This window comes from Mastomys coucha, unplaced genomic scaffold (assembly GCF_008632895.1).
Source record: "Mastomys coucha isolate ucsf_1 unplaced genomic scaffold, UCSF_Mcou_1 pScaffold22, whole genome shotgun sequence".
Classification (NCBI taxonomy): Eukaryota; Metazoa; Chordata; class Mammalia; order Rodentia; family Muridae; genus Mastomys; species Mastomys coucha.
The window spans coordinates 267,455,225-267,472,782 of NW_022196905.1; the positions used below are offsets into that span (position 1 = coordinate 267,455,225).

General features: G+C 36.2%; 1 protein-coding gene across 1 annotated transcript in view; it reads right to left on the minus strand.

Annotated features, from left to right (window-relative positions):
* The window catches only part of LOC116067896 (coiled-coil domain-containing protein 7-like), a 138,124-nt gene that overhangs the window by 39,790 nt on the left and 80,776 nt on the right, over positions 1 to 17,558 (minus strand). Inside the window, exons 16-17 of the mRNA XM_031336897.1 lie at positions 10,034 to 10,126; positions 2,735 to 2,794 (exon numbers count right to left, since the gene is read on the minus strand). Coding sequence (XP_031192757.1) covers positions 2,735 to 2,794; positions 10,034 to 10,126 — 153 coding nt within the window. The remainder of the gene's footprint in view (positions 1 to 2,734; positions 2,795 to 10,033; positions 10,127 to 17,558) is intronic.

The following is a 17,558-nucleotide window of genomic DNA, read 5'->3' on the forward strand; positions in this document are numbered from 1 at the left end:
AAAGGCAAGTAACATATAAAGACAGGCCTATCAGAATTACAGCAGACTTCTCACCAGAGACTATGAAATCTAGAAGATACTGGGCAGATGTCATACAGAACCTACGAGAACACAAATGCCAACCCAGGCTACTATACCCAGCAAAACTCTCAATTACCATAGATGGAGAAAACAAGTATTCCATGACAAAACAAAATTTACACAATATCTTTCTACAAATCCAGCCCTACAAAGGATAATAGATGGAAAACATCAATATAAGGAGTAAAACTATACCCTAGAAGAAGCAAGGAAGTAATCTTTCAACAAATCCACATAAATTTAATTCCACCTCTTACAACAAAAACAACAGGAAGTGACAATTACCTTTTCTTAATATCTTAAAATGAAAATTAATATTACCAACATATCCTAATTGATTGAAATCCAAAAATATGAGGAATTAGAAATTTGTAGATGGTCTCTCTAATTTGGTAATTGGAGAAATAGGTCCAATATTGTACAATCTATATATACTTTCAGCTTTTTTGTGACAGTATCTTGCTGTGTGCAACATAAGGGTCTTGAAATCTTGCTTCTCCTATCTCAGTCTCTATATTAGTAGTATTGTTTATTTCATATTTTTGTACTATACTATGGTTTTCAGAACAGCTTATATATTTCAAAAGTATTTATATACCCAAGGGAGACATAGACAATTAACTTGGGAGGTGGCTTGTAGGAAAGAGAACAACAAAGAGTGAGACCGAAGGCTTTGCTTGACATTTGTAGCTCTTGTATCAAGTTTAAAGAAGAGAACTTTATAAGTTACTCTTTCTCTGAGACGAATACTTTTCCAAATTATCACAGCCAATGAAACAAATTCTTACCCTCACCTAATGTCTGTGCCACCCTCCGAGCAGAACCATTGTTCATTGAAATTGTTGGTGAATGACTCTATGGATAGACCATCTTAATACACACACCATTTCTTAAATGAATGTAACCTGTTCTCTGTGGCCTGAGAATAAAGTCACTCACTCAAGTCAAATAGTTTTGAACATAGCAGGTAGTCTGTATCCAAAAATTGTGCCTACAATTCATTCTTTGGTGCAGCAGAACTGCCAACTCTCAGCTACAATGGAGGTAAAATCCTTTGGTGATGTGAGGGTCATTATTACAATGAAACCCAATGTCTAAAAATTGTTCTTATTTTGGGCTTGTACCACAGTAAGAGCCAAGATTTTAAACTCTACTAAATACAAAACAAACAAACAAACAAAAAGACTTTATTTATATATTTATGTTCATTTAAGAAAATACTAGTAGTGATGTATTATTTTGAAATATACAGTTAATACGTTTGGAGTTATTTAAAATTTATATTGAGAAAAACGTATGTATTTTCAGTATTGCTGTAGACAAGCATCTACATAACAGTTAAATTGATTGTTGTTTTATATCAAACAACTTTTATAATACTCATTTTTATTGTTATAACATTTTATAAATTTTAAGGAATATGACAAAAAAATTGAAGGTATTGAAGAGCGAGTCTCTGGGAGGAGTTGGGGTACAAAAGGGAAACAAGAATGTGATTTAATTCTATTTACTTAAAATATGTTTTTAAATGTTAACAAATTCAGATAAATTGAAATCATGTAACTTTTCTCATCATAATGCAATAAAAGTTTAAAAATATACTAAATTTCATTATTTTTCTCAAAACTTGTATATTATGATAATTTCAGGTACTTTGGTAGATTTATGACTTTGAAGGACAAGATATTTTAAATACATTTTAAACCAATTTAATGTGTTAAATACAAGAACAAATACCCACTTTCAATATCAACAACCTTGATAAGCTCTCTGGTTATTTCTACTAGTATTTTTAATCTTCTTGAGCTTCAAATGTAATTAAATTATCTGTGTGAATTATAATGTGTTTGCATATTTCCCATTCCCTTCTTTTCCATGTTAAATTGACCTGTCTATGACAAGATAATAATGATTCAGAATGCAAATAAACATTTTTTTAAATGTTAAAAAAAAAAAAAGAACTTGTACTTTGAATGAGGCAGTTAAAACATCAAGTAGGTGGTTTATCATGCCTAAAGCTTTTTGTGTAAAAGTTAGTTGCAGCCGGACACATATGGATGGGAAGTTGAAAATGTTTCCTGATCCTGACAGAGGGTGTTGATCTTGCTTGGAAGAGCTTAGCTTCACTGTACACATCTTTATTAGTGTACATGCAGTGTAAGGAGTGAAGAGATTCATAGTGGGATTTCTTTGTTCAAGTATACATGTACTTAGATTATATCCGCCTCCCATGATTCTCTTCTGTTCCCTTTTCCCCACCTTCTTCCTCTTCCCAGAGTATAGAGGAGACTGCTAACTAGTGAAGGAACTGCTGAGCGCCCCTTTTTATCACATCTGTGAGCCAGTGTTGCACCTCACAGATTAAACACACTTACTTCCTAAGCTAGGTATAGAAAGCAATATAAATAAAGCTAAACACACTTGCTTTAGTGATATCCTATGCTCACTAAAACTCTGATATATGTGGTAGAACATTTTCTAAGTGGATGAATTCTAGATAAAATGCTATCTAGCTAACTTTCAATTTTCAGTAAATATCTGGACAGTGTGCATGCGGACCTTTGTCCACGCCACAGTAATATAAGTATTGTCATGAAATGTGTACATTAATGAAAAAATGGTGAGAAGTGTTGAACTTAACAAGTTTTCTTACCAAGTTCACTTCTTAATTCATGTACTGCAGTGGTCTCTTCCAAGTTTTCTAGGTGAGTCTCTGTAGAAACAATGGATTTCAAAGCAATTATAAGATAGATGTAAGATATGTGTATATATATGATACTAACTTAGACTTTGTTATTGATGACCTCTAAAGTGTAACACCACTGAACATTAGAATAGGCAGACTTGTGAGCAAGCATATACGCCTCTATGCACCGAATCACAGGATCTCTGTTCTAGGTAATGATGTAATTCTTATACAAATGTGTGCCTCATAGTTCTCTAATTAGTATTTGCCATATCTCTTGTAAAAGTTGCTACCAGACTTACCAAAAGATTTGTAGATGAAAAGTGGTGATCTAGATTGGTGACAACTGAGTCCAAAAGTAAATGTTAAGGCCTATAGGCAACTTTAGGAGACATTTCAGATTTGTGTTCCTACACATATGAGAAGAAATGTTCATATATGGCTCTGTTCCTATTTATGCTACTGTTTTACACATTGCACATATAAATAACTTTAAGTAAGCCTCTGCCTTTTGTGTTCTATACGGACCTTCGTTTTGGACATTTCTGGATCTAGGCACTTGTTCCCATGTGGGTTACCTTCTCTGTCATCATTTTCTTACTCCTGGATATCCCACCTGTTCGCACATGTCTGTGGGATATGACTGTACTGCAATGAGTCATATGCCTTAGTTGTAAACCCAGCAATGTGTTGCATATTTGTGTTCTACTCAGTTTCTGTTTCAAGCAATTAAGGCAAGAGAGGTGATGGCACATGCACTTGTGTGCACTTTTATAATTAGGAAGTCACTCACTCACTCTCTTTTTGTGTTTAAGACTTCACATGATTGAGCTACTGGTATGACTTTCTTCTTTTTTTGAAATGTTTCCAGAAGTTTCTTTGCTATTATTTTTTTTTCAAAAAAGCCAGTATGTTAGTAATGAGTTCTCTTGCTATTTATTTGAAGATTTTTATTTAAAAAATGTATTAACATCTATGTATTTACTATTATTATTTTTAACTTTTTATTGTTTGTTTTTGTGAGTTTTACACCATGCATTCCAATCCCACTCATCTCCACATCCCTTAGTGTCGACCCTCCACTCTTGAAATCTCCCTATGCAAAAGAAAACTAAAAAATAAAAATATACAGAACAAAACATAAAAATATCTCATTGTGGAAGCTGTAGTGTGTCGAAGTGTATCCCACAGTACATCCTTTTGTCCACACATCTTTTCTTGCAAACAGCATATATTTATTATGATGTTTTCATCCAAATATATGATGTGATTTGAACATTTTCACCTCTATTACTACGCTTGCTAGTCTGCTTCCACTTTCTAATGTCCCATATACTTTAATGTCACGAATGTGGGCATCATATACACACGCACACTTGAAATTCCCAATCTGAGAGAAAACATACAGCATTTATCCTTCTGAATTTAGACTATTTTAAAAATATAACTATCCATTGCTGTGAAATTTATAGAATTTCAGTGTCCTTTAAAAGTGAATAAAACCCCCTTGTGTAAATGTACCACTTTATCTGCTGATAGAGTATCTTGAGTTCTGTGAATATTACTTTAATATAAATAGGAATGTACAGCGATCTCTGTGGCACTCTGACTTAGACAGATTCCTTCAAGTTTATAATAAGAGTGATATAGCCTGGTTATATTATGGTTCTAGTTTAGTTTTTGAGGATCCTCCATACCCTCCAGTTTATGTTCATCTTTCTGTTTGTGAGCTGTGCATTACATTGCTCCTTTTAATGGTTGGCTTATATTGTGAATGGTTTTTGAGTTGTTCATATACTAGATATTCATTCAGTCAGATGTTCGGCTCTGGGTTAGCTTGGGCTCTCCTGTTCTACAGATGCCTCTTCAATCTGCTGTTTCCTTTACTGTGCAGAAGCTTTTTCTTGCATGAGATCCCATCAACCAGCTCTTATTTACTGAGTTGCTGATATCCCTTTCAGGAAGCCTATGCCTGTAACTTGAAACTCCATGTTTCACTCCAGGAGATTTGTTTAATGTTTATCTTCTTTTGCTCAGAGTCCTGTCTGAGTCTGTGAGAGTGTGTTAATCACTCAGGGACACTCTCCATCTCACTCGTCTCATTCCCTTTAAGGCTAAAGACACAGAAGTAGACCTGCATGCAGAGCCAGCGAAGGTGAACCGTGGCGAGGGCAGTTATTCATGGAGGTGAGGCTGGGCAGAAATGACTACCTTGGAGGAGTCAGTTTGAATTCCTCACAGGACAACAGCAGCCATCACTTGTTCTGGCCACCTGCAGCATCAGAATTGAGGCCACATCTTGACAAGTACTGTTTTATTGTGTCTTCCTGCCTCAATTCTTCTTCCACTTAAGCCAAAGGCAAATTTGGTGTTTGTTCCCTTTCCCCATGGGTTGATTAGATCTCCTTTCTATTTTTTCTCTACTACTACTTCCACCTCCTGCCCTGCACTACTTTAATTACCCTACTTCATATAGTATTTTATATCCTTTGAATTTTTAAAAATCAGGGTGATCTTTTTTGACTTTATGACTTTCTATGTAAATTTTAGAGTTAACATATTCACTTCCAGAAAAAAAATATGGCTATAATCTTTTTTTTTGTAATTCTCTTGAATTCATAGATACATTTTAAGAAAATGAGTTAAAATGAGTTAGAAGTCTTCCATTTTATAAACTTGTAATTTACTTCCATTTCTTTAAGCCTTTTAAGAGTACTTTTAAAAATGTTTTGTAGTTTTCTGTATAACTGTTATCCATATATAGAGACTAGTGTAATAGGCTACTTTTAGAGTTAATTCTTACTATATTACATCAAATATCTTTCTAATCTTAAATAAGATACTTTAAGAAGAGGTTTGGGGATTCAGGAAAATTGCAAGGGAAGAACAGAAACTTCTCAGATACCCCTTAAACAGTTCTCCTTTCCTAACATGATGTTTTAGGTGATGTTTAACAAAATTCAGAAACCAATATTGGTGCACTATGAATAATCAACACCAATGGCTGTGATGTCCAGTCTATATAATAATAAAAATAAAAATAGCAGCACCCTTAGAGTTTCTTGTCCCTTTTCTCCAGAATCTCTGGCAACTTCTGACAGTAAGATAGTCTTTGCTGTTGCTACAAGTGTTTACATCTTCAGTGTTTTATGTCCTATTCTATAACCTTGTTCATTCCTCTTTCCCCTTTGATCCTTCCTTCCTCTCTTCTTTACTTCCTTTCTTCCTCTGCCTTCCATTTTTCTTTTTTTGGTTGGTTGTTTTTGTGTTAGATGGAAACAGAGTTATAGGCTTAGACTTTTCAGAACCTACTTTATTTAGGGTTCTTAAATGCTTCAACCTCCCTTCTAGCCTACCAATCTGAAGTAGGGGAAAAATAAAGTTAATGGGAAAAGGGGGTTGTAGATCTGTTTAGAAGTAGTTTCTTGGAGTGATTTCACTCTTCATTGTCAGGATGCTAGCAGTCCAGTCCATTAGGAAACACCAAACAAGAATCAGTAATGGTGGCATGGTTCAGCAGAAATAGCAAGGCTCCTCCTATTCAGCAGGAATCAGTGGGAGTGGCCAGAATCAGCTGATATACCACAAGAAGTTCTTTGGGGCATTTTTCTCTGTGAAGTGAAGATCAGTGAAGACAGACCAGTGAAGGCCAGCGAAGGCCAGTGAAGTATTGCTTGGCATAGCAACGCAAGAGCATCCTCTCACATTTTTGTAGAGGAGAAGTTCTAGTTATACTCTTTCTAAATATCATGCACTCTCTCAAATGTCTGTTTTCAGCAAAACATCACATGCCCTATCACAAGAAAACATCCAGAAAAATATCACATGACAGAACTAAGATTTTGAAGGAACCAGAAACTTCTGCTTCACAGGGTCTTACTCTATAGTCCAAGCTGGTCTGGAATTCACTATTTTGCCTCCGTTGGTCTCTAACTCATGGCACTTCTCCTGCCTCTATCTCATGACTAATGAGATTATATGTGTAAGCCATTGTGTTTGACTCTATTGTTCTCTTCAATTTTTTTAATTTTTAAGAATTTTTTGGTCATTTCCTTAATCTATTAATTATACCTTTTAAAATACTTTTAAGAGGGTACCCTAGAGTTCAAAATATTTCCATAGTTAATGCAAGTCTCATTTCACATAACACTATTCTACTTTATAACTGGTGCAGGACATTGTAAGAAAGTTTGCCCATGGGTTAGAAAAATGGCTGAGTAATTAAGATCACTGGCTGCTCTCCCAGAGGTCTTGAGTTCACTTCCCAGCACCCACATGGAAACACATAACTATCTTTAATCTGTTATCTGTAATCTGTATTCTCTTCTGCCTTCTGAGGGTACTTCATGCATAGACATATATGCAGGCAAAACACCTAAACACATGAAAATTTTTTCTTATAATCAACTGTTTCCAATATATTATTGTTATTAATATTTTGAGTAATATTAGATCAGTTAAGAATAATAAAATGGGACTGGGTGTGGTGGTATGTACCTTTAATCCTAGTATTCAAGAGGCAGAGGCAGACAGATTACTGGGAGTTTGAGACCATCCTGGTCTACATAGTGAATTCCTGTTGAACCAGGGCTATCTGGTAGGACTTTGTCTCAAAAACAAATCAAAAGAACATCAACAAAAGCAATAAGAAAATTGAAAATATTCACATTTTTAATTCTTGAGACTTTTATATATGTTTACAATGAAATATAATCACATATGCCCTCCATTTCCTTCTCTGAATTTCCCCCATATGTCTCCAACATGTTTCCCTCCCAATCTTAAGTCTTTGTTTTTACAGTTAATCACATTAGTGTTGCCCATGTGTGCCTGGGTATGGGGTCATACACTGGAGTGTGGGAACTCTATGTGTGGCCGATAGCTCCTCAGTAAGGGCTGATCCCTGGACATTCTAACATTTCTCATTCTCTTCTTGTGTATATATGTGAGTTCCTGACCAGAACAGTCTTCCTTTCTCTGCAGAACCTGTTTCCAAGGCAGTTCAGCTGATGACAAATTTCCTCATGTTCCTGCCAGTCTCCAAGCCTTCCTTCCCACTTCATTCTGAAGAATAATTTTCCTGGATATGGAATTCTAGGCCAGCTTTATTCCTTAAACACACAGCTTATATACTTCATTCTCCTACAGCTTGGGTTTCTTAAAATTGTTTTTCTCATCCTTTTCTTTAATGTTTGTATAATGTGTGCTTGTGTGTATATGTGTGTGTGCACGCGTGCACATGCACACACGCACATGCATGCACACTTGCCTGTGTGTGTAGAGGCCAGACGTTCACATTAGGTATCTTTATCACTCTCCACCTCATTTCTTTTGATGAAGACTCCTCCTGAACCTGGAGCTCGTTGCTTTGGCCAGGCTGGCTGACAAGCCACTGAGCCCCTAGGACCTGCTTTTCTATTCCTTTCCCACTCATTGCCAGACATAAGCTTTTAGTTTTATGAGGTCCCAATTGTCAATGGCTTGCATTAATTCCTGAACAGATGGAATCCTATTCAGAAAGTCCTTTCTTGCATCTGTACCTTGTAGGGCACTGCCTATGTTTTCCTCTAGCAGTTTTACCATTTCAAGCTTCATTTTGAGGTCTTTGATACATTTGAAGTTAATTTTCGTGCAAGATGAGAAGAGTCCAATTTATTTCTATATGAAGACTTCCAGTTGTTCAAGCACCATTTGCTAACAATGCTGGTTTCCTCTAGTATATAGATTTGTAGCACCAGATATTAGAATAGTGATGCTTGCTTCTTTACTGATCCCATTTGTCTGAAATACTTCTTCTAATTTCTCAATCTAAAGTGCTATTTATCTTTGAAGGCAAGATGAATTGCTTCCCCCCTCCCACAACATGTTTTTATTATTTGATATATTTTGATAGTACACTCCATCACATTCATCTCCTATTCCTCCCAGGTCCACCCTCCTGCCCTCGAGCTCCCACTTGTCCCGATACCCACACTAAGTCCGATTTGCATTGCCCATATACTTTCTGGACCATGGTCACATCCCCAGTGGTCATTGAACTTTATACACTGGACTTGCACAATGGTGCCCCATACGCACAATTTCTTCATTTATTTTAATTCTTCTTTCCTCTGAATTCTTCTTTCAAAACATCTGTATATTCACAGATCTATTTTTTTGTTTCATTTAGCTTGTTATTAAAATTCTAAATATTATTTAAAGTTTTTTTCATTCATTGAATTCTTCAGACATCTCCAAGATGTCTGTTAAATTCTACTTTTTGATTATCTGTCCCTGTTGCTTTACTCAGTTAGAACATGAATTGTTTTTCCTGTGTTCAATGAATTGTCTATCTGCATGCATTCAAATTTTCTTACTATTTTGAATTATTTTTTATTACATTACTTTGAATTTTTTATTCAAAATGCTTTGAAGTCTTTTAAGCATGTTATATAAAAATTGGCATTACAAATCAAAATTACAGCAGTACTGGAGATCATTATTTCTTTATATGGTTCAATTTCTGCCTGGCAGCCTTTTGTTTTAATTCAGGCTGCATGTAGTATTTATTTATTAAAGGCTATGTCTACTGAAAATGCCTTGAATTCTGTAAAACTTTCTCACTCTATTAAAAGTGGCTTGTTTCCTAGTTTCCTAATTGGACACTATCTTGGTTGCCATAAGCCTTTACCTATTTTATAGAACTTCAGTGTAGTTGGTTCTGATGGATTATTTTTTCTGTCTGGGAAAGATAGATTGAATATTGCTAGCCTCCCACTTCACTGAAGTTCGCTGCTCGCCTTCAGAACTGTGGTTTGAAGGCTGCAGTTACCTGCACACGTCCTAAATTCTTACATATTTTGATAATCTTCTCTAAATCTACTCCAAATTTCCCATTTGAGTGAAAAGCACATTGTATGGCTATCATATTGCTGGCATTCAATTCTGTAGCTTGTTATACATAATTTGATAACCATGTTCTGAAAGAATTAGCCATGTAGCATCTAAGTTTTGTCACAAAAGCTAGCAATGAAGAGAAAAACCTACCCAATTGTTTCCTGAGCAGGTAAAGGTAAATTCACTATGCATCACATAATTGGTTGTTTGATGGGACAAAAGATACATCATTTAAAAATACATATTAATATGTGGGTTTATTAGAGCCAGTTTGTTATTAATTTGAGAAAGGATAGTTATTGTTTAAATTTTCTACTTTTTTAAACTAAAATTTAAAGGTTTATCTATTGGACTGTGTTCTGTAATGTCCAATCATAAACTTGTGCTTACCAACCACTCTGTCCATGTCCAAGTGAAATATGATGTCACTCACTGTTGGGTGCAGCTCTGTCTGAGGTTCTGATTGTGCTGATTTTTTCTGACCTATAATAATAACAGACTTCCAGATCAGTTCATTGCAGATGAACACTTGAAGGTTAAGTTGTATCACATGATGAGAATAATTAGAGACAGTATATATTACAATCATTTAACTTTATTTACTTCACATTTTAACATTAACTCAAGAAAAATGAGTCAATATTTTAGGATATATCTTTTATTAATGTATATATATGTGTGCTTGTCTGTGTGTGCATCTATAATGTGTGTATGTCGTGAGAGTGCAGGTGCCCACAGAGATGAGAGGGGTTCTTTGGAGCCCCTTTAACTGGAGTTAAAGGCTGCTGTAAGTAACAGGGCAGGGAACTGAACTTAAGTCCTCTGAAAAATCAAAATGTGCTTTGAAGCACTGAACCATCTCTCTAGCCCTAACTCATCATTTTAAAGAAGCGTACAACATACATACTATAATGATCATATTTGCACTTTTAACTATTATCACTATTTGCTGTGTTCAGCATATACATGTATACATGTTCATGTTAGTGTGTGTGTGGGTGTGTGTGTGGGTGTGTGTGTGTGTGTGTGTGGTCAGAGGTTGATGTCAAGGGACTTCCTGTCACTCTACTTTATTTGCTGAGACAAGATCTGTTCACTCAGAGGTTCACCGCCTCAGCTAGAACGGCAGGCCCTTAAGATCCAGGGACCTATCTGTTTGCACTCCCACTAGACCTGGGATACAGACATGAACTGCCATGCTCAAGTAAAATAATTTTTTAAATCTATCTATCTATCTATCTATAGGTCACATTTGTATCATGAACACCATAGAAATTCACATAATAAAGCTCTTTCCCTTCTCTTCAATAAGCTCTCCAAAAAAGAAAAAAGGAAAGAAAAACCAAAAGAAAAAACAGTAGAAAAAGAAAAGAAAAAAGAAAACATAACTTTCAGTATAAAAATCATATTTTGAGGACTAGAAAGCTGGTTTAGTCATTTAAGAGCACTCGATGTTCTTCAGAGGACCTGGGTTCAATTCTTAGCACCCACCTGATGGCTCATAACTACATATAATCCAGTTTCAGAGAATTCAACACCATGTTCTGGCCTCCTTAGTGTACTTAACATCCATGCAGAAAACACACTAATATATGTTAAATAAAAATAAATCTTTCTAAAAAAGTATTATTCTGTGACCTGGGGTAATGCAGTGGAACCACTCATGACAACTTGCTCCCTCAGAAGTACACAAATACCCTCCAAACTGTTGTGATGGAAAGGCATGTCTGAATGTACTTTAGTGATAACTATATTTAGAGTTTGATAAAAGGAAAGAAGATTTAGACAGAAACTGAGTAAATAGGGAGGACTTGACCCTACCACCAAGGGAACTGCATAGATAGTCTCTGTGACTAATGTTCTGCTTACATGATCATGCATGTGGAACTGTGACAAATGGAAAATAGTTCATGTGAATAGTACAACTGTGGAAGGACCCATGAGAAACTTGACAGGAAAAAATGTGAGAAAGGAGGCTCTATTTTGGTCTCCTATTGGGGAGACATTTTCTTTCATGATGGAGAACATATGGAGTTGGCAGTGAGTAGTCTGACTGCATTTGGCTGTCAGGAAGCAGAGAAAAATCAGGAAGAGGGGATGGACTATAAAATGTCAAGGTCTACTCACCATGAGCCACCCCCTTCAACAAGACTTCACTTTTTAATGGCTCCACACCTTTCCAAACAGTACTACCAGCCAGAGACTGAGTGTTTAAACACATGAGCCTGTCAGGGGTGGGGGCGCATTTTACTTTCAAACCACAATAGCCATCCAAATTGAAAATGGATACAAAGTGACAGCTGCCCCTGCACTGTGGTTTCCTTGACATAAAGTACTTTCCAAACTGTGAGCCAAAATAATGCCTTCCTTCCTTATGTTGCTTTTATCAGGCATGTTGTTACAGCAACAACAAAAGAGTATAGGAGAAGTCTCAGAAATGCTCTGGGCAATCATTGTATTCCTTAGTGGCGTGTTTGGCTTACTTCATCTGATAAAATGGCCAGTATGGCACACTTTTGGTGTCCTCTCCTAAACACACATTGACAAACCTGAGCAAGATGAAAGTTTTCCAAGTATTTAAGTTTTTCATAAAGTGGTAGTTTATGAAGTGTCACTACTAATAAGGAAAAGGAAGAGCCTTTTAGCCAAATGGAAGCTTTTTTAAAAAAAAAATTTGTATGCTTGTGTTCATGTGTGGAAATGAATGTGCACATATGTCATGTATTATTTGGAGGTCAGTGGGTAACCCTGAATGTTTGTCCTCACCTTCTACTTTGTCTGAGACAGGGTTAGGGTTAGGATTGTATGTGTTAGGCTAGCTCCCTTGCAAATTTCTGGATATTCCCCACCCCTCTCTCCAATCTTGTTGTAGTAGTTCTGGAAATACAAACTCCATCTTGCCTTTTACAGGTTCTCGGGTCCTCATGTTTTACCGTAAGCACTTTAACTACTGAGATACTTCACCAAACCCAAATAAAACTTTAAAATGCCTTATATTATTAAGAATATCAAGAGCTGTATGAAGCAAAGGGCAGTGCTAATAGGTACTTCAGCATTCACTGGAGCCATCAATCTGAAGTCTTGCTAAATTATGTTCTAAAATATTCACTCTACAGAAAAACCCAACTATACAGCTACAAATAAAGTTGACTCACATTTAAAACAGATTTTTAAACCACTAAACACTTTGTGACTCTTATTTAAAATGCTTTTTAAAATATATCACACATCTTTCAGTCTCTGATGATCAAAGTCTTGTGATTCTAGGTCTTCATTTCTAAAGCTTCTATCCATAGTTTCATTTACCCATCCCCAAAAGAAAAAATTGATGAGTTAAACATAGGAACATTGAGGCTTTCTGATTATGGTCTAATTTTAAAATGACTACAATGTCTGAAAGCTAGGCACATTTTTACACATCATTCATGCATGTAAGAAGAAAAATGTTATTGTATTAAATGTCAGCAGTTAGAATTATCTTTTGCTAAAGTTGAACAGTAAGAACTGTAAGTTTATTCCTAGACATTTATTCCTGTAAGATAGTATTCATTTTTATTCCAACCCAACTGCTGATACTGATTTCTATAAGCCACTCTTGTTCATATTATGAATGTTCAAGAATTTAGATAATAATTTTCTTATATTTACCTACTTCTAGTAAAGTTAGTAGCAAGAGGAAGAAATACATTGAAGTAGAAGGTAACATAATAGTCAGGCTAATATTAATTAAATGACCATGTAGTTTGTCAGTAAAGGTTTATCATATAGATTTTTATATGTATATGTATATACACGTGTAAGTGTATGTGCATGCAAAGGCTTGCATGTGTGCCCACAAGTATGTAAAGCAAAGTTTAAATGTTGGGTGTTCCCCTCAATTACTGTTCAACTTATTTTTTGCACTGAATTTGGTGTTCACTGATTCAACTAGACCTGCACAGGAGAACCAAGGGGTCTTCTGGTCATTAATTCCCCAGCACTAGGATTACAAGGATACACTATCATGTCTAAGTTTTTATGTGGATTCTGAAGGCTGAATTGGGTCCTGCTTCTGTGTAATGCTCTTTACTGGCTAATGCATTACTACCTCCCAGGCCTCTTACATAGTTTTTTGTAATAAAAAAATTAGATTTAAGATAATATCCATAAGTTAAGGGGATAACACATTTTCAATATCACTGACACCTTTAAGTAGATTTTAAAAATAAAATTGAAAGCATTTTCATTCAGCCATCCCCCAGATGATCATCAAACCCAGTACATGTTTATATCCACCTGTTGGCCGCCTGCGCCAATGTTAAAGAAAGGGTTCTACTGGAAATAGGAGTTAGAAATAGATAGGAAGAGATAGAAGGAGATAGGAAAGAGTGGCCACAGAAATACCTACCCACGTGGAAGGGTAAAAATTAGACAGCAGACCTTACTGTTCAGCCATCTTGAATTTTAATGCCTCTCCTTTGTTCTCTCAACAGGTAAAATACCTGGGGCATAAACCACTCCCCCCAAAGTACGTCCATGTGATAGTCCAATCAGCGACTTCCTTGTTACTCTGTGGGGGTGGAGCTTTCGAATGTAACTAGAACCCGGTTGGAGGCGTGGCGAATAGCAGGAGATGGGCAGAGAGGTGTGGCTATCAGAGGCAGGTCTCAAATCAGGAGGGTTACATCCACCTCTGAGATTTAGTTATTCATCTCCTTCTAGGAGATATCTTCCTTTGTTATCTTATGTTTCTAATTGAGAAAACATTGGACAGGAGAGCTGGGTATAGCCCAGGATTAAGATGTCCTGAAGAGACTTGCAACTGACTGTATCCTTTCCTCCCAGGTTGGGAAGAAGGAAGGAACTATTTTTGAGAAAAATCCTGTAACCATACCATTCTGCTGAAGTGAGCAGGAACACTGGTACCACTCTATCTCTAAACTCTGGGGTTGCCACCTCTACTGACCACCATGCAGGCAATGATATCAAGAACTACATGAATATAAGAAGCAAACCGAACCTGATACAAATTCAGGCATGCAAATATATTAAGGCAAGCAGCTGAGGTCCTGATGGGATAACAGAACACAGCCACAGTAGTAAATACAAGTCCTCCTGACCCTGACAGTAAAAAGATGACACATAGAAAGGATGATTATACAGCACCACAGAGAGAAGGCAATGGTTGCCAGGAGTCCAAGAAGGCTCAGACTTAAGGAGTCAAGCCAATGAGGACTGGGAATCTCCATTAGAGGGCTTACTCTTGTGCAGGAGTCTAAGTAAGGTAGATACTCTGATTGTAACTTCTTTGAACATCAGACCTCTCTCTTAGCCAAACCTCTAAACACTGGAAAGCATATATGATATATTTCAATACCTGAAAGAAAGCAGCCATGAACTCAAGGTTGCTGTATCTAGCAAAGCTATATTTTAATTGATGGAGTAATAACATTTCTAGATAAGTACAAAAAAGGTAATTCATGACCACCAAGCTAGGAGGAAATTCTCAAATTTGAGTGAAAGAATAAATTACATGAGAGAAATGGATCAATAAAAGAAAACTAGGAAGAATTCCATTATGGCCAACATAGTAAGCTAGCAAAGCCCTGATACCAATGAGGGAAAGATAAAGCATGAATGACAATCCAACCAATCAGGAAAATAGCCAACAGAGTTACAGAAACTAGTAAATATTTCTCAATTATAATGTGCATTGTAGATGGCATATGAATAAACAGATGCAGACTAGCTGATGGGATTAAAAAACAAAACCTGTGTATCTATTGTCTCCAATACAGGAGGTATTTCTCATTGGCAAAGATGCCTACAGAATACAGTTCAAATGATAGAAATTAATCTAATAGCTGAAAGCAGGTGGCATAGCTATTTTGGTATCCAACTGAAAAAAAAAAACAAAGTTAGATGAGATGAAGTAGGCCATTGTATATTAATAAAAGTAATGAGCCTTTCAAAAGACATGACAATTGTAGATGCATATGCATCGAACACTGGAGAACTCAGTTATATAACAAGAAAAATGCACTAATAGACATAGTACTTCAGAGAGGTATAATACACTAATAGTGGGGGACTTTAACATCCCACTCCCATCCACTGCTAGTCAATACAAAGTCAAAACAAGTAAGGAAACTTCAGTGTTCAATTATAGGATAATCAAGATCAAATGTTTATTTAACAGATATTCTAAAGAATATTTGTCTCAACATATATATACTACACATTTTCCTTAGTAGCTCTTTGCACTTTCTCTAAAATAAATTATGTTCTAAGCCACAAAGAGAAACCTACAAATGGAAATAGAAATATTTATTGTATCTTTTTCATATTATAGTTAAATGAAACTATAAATAAATGGCAAGATAAACCATTGAAATTGCACAAATTAAAATGGAACAGTGAGAGAATCACTGAAGAAATCAGGGAGGAAATTCAAAAATTCCTAGAATTAGATGAAAATAAAAGCATAACTTATTATAACCTTTGGTACATAGGAAAAGCAATTATAACAAGGAAACGTAAAGCTATGAATGCCCACATTAAAAAAAAATCAGAGTCTCTGGAGCAAGCCCAGCTGCCTGCTATTCCAAGGGGACCTCCACTCTCTCCTCCCACCTTCATTAGACAATATAGGTAAGCTTCCCTTTCTCCATCTATCTTTAGTGATTGCTGAGTCCTCTGGAGCAAGCCTAGCTGCCCTGAGCATCCTGCTCTTCTGGGGGAGGGGGCACTGTTCTTGCCCCACCTCGCTGCCCACCTTCATCAGATCTGTGGCTCCAGAACCATAGAGAACTGCAGATCCTGAGACATACAGACAGACCTGCAGATTCCATACAACCCAAGGATACCCATCAGAGGACTGCCACACTAGGACCATCGAGGTTAAGCTCCCTTCTAGTACCTACTACAGTAGGAAAATCCAGGGACCAAGGCCATCAATAAGGCTAAAGCTTTTCATAAGAACACAACAAAAGCCAGGGCAGTATGACATCTTCAGAGCACAGCTACCCTTCTACAACAAGCCCTGGATATCCTAACATAAACTGAAGCACAAAAACAAAACAAAACAAAACAAAACAAAACCTTAAATCCAATCTTATAAAGACAGTAGAGGTTTTTAAAGAGGAAATGAATAAATACCTTAAATAAATACAGAAAAATATAATCAAACAGATAGAGGCGTTTAGAGAGGTAACAAATAAATACCTTAAAAATATACAGGAAAATACAACTAAACAGGCAAAGGAAATAAAAAAAACTATACAAGACCTGAAAGTGGATAGAAGCAGTAAGATAAACACACACTGAGGAAATCCTGGAGTTTGAAAACCTAGGGAAGAGAACAGGACCAACAGATGGAAACATTACCAACAGAATCCAAGAAATAGAAGAAACAACTTAGGTATTGCAGATAATACCTGAATAGAATAAATCGATAAGTCAGTCAAAGAAAATGTTAACTCTACAAAATTCCTTACAAAAAAACATCCAAGGAAATCTGGGATACCACAAAAAGACTGAGACTAAGAAAAATAGGACTAGAAAAAGGTGAAGAGCTCCAGTTCCAAGGCCCAGAAAATATTTTAAATAAAATTATAAAAGAAAACTTTCCCAATATAAAGAAAGAGATGCCTATAAGCATACAATAAGCTTATAGAACACAAATTAGATGGGCCCAGAAAAGAAAATTTTCCTGCCACATAATAATCAAAATGCAAAATCTACAGAACAAAGAAAGACTATTAAAAGCAGCAAGGGAAAAAGGGCTGGTAATATACGACGGCAGACCTATCAGAATTACATCCGACTTCTCAACAGAGACCCCAAAAGCTACAAGGGCCTGGACAGATACTCTGAAACCTCTAAGAAAGCCCAGATGCAAGCTGGGCGGTGGTGGCGCATGCCTTTAATCCCAGCA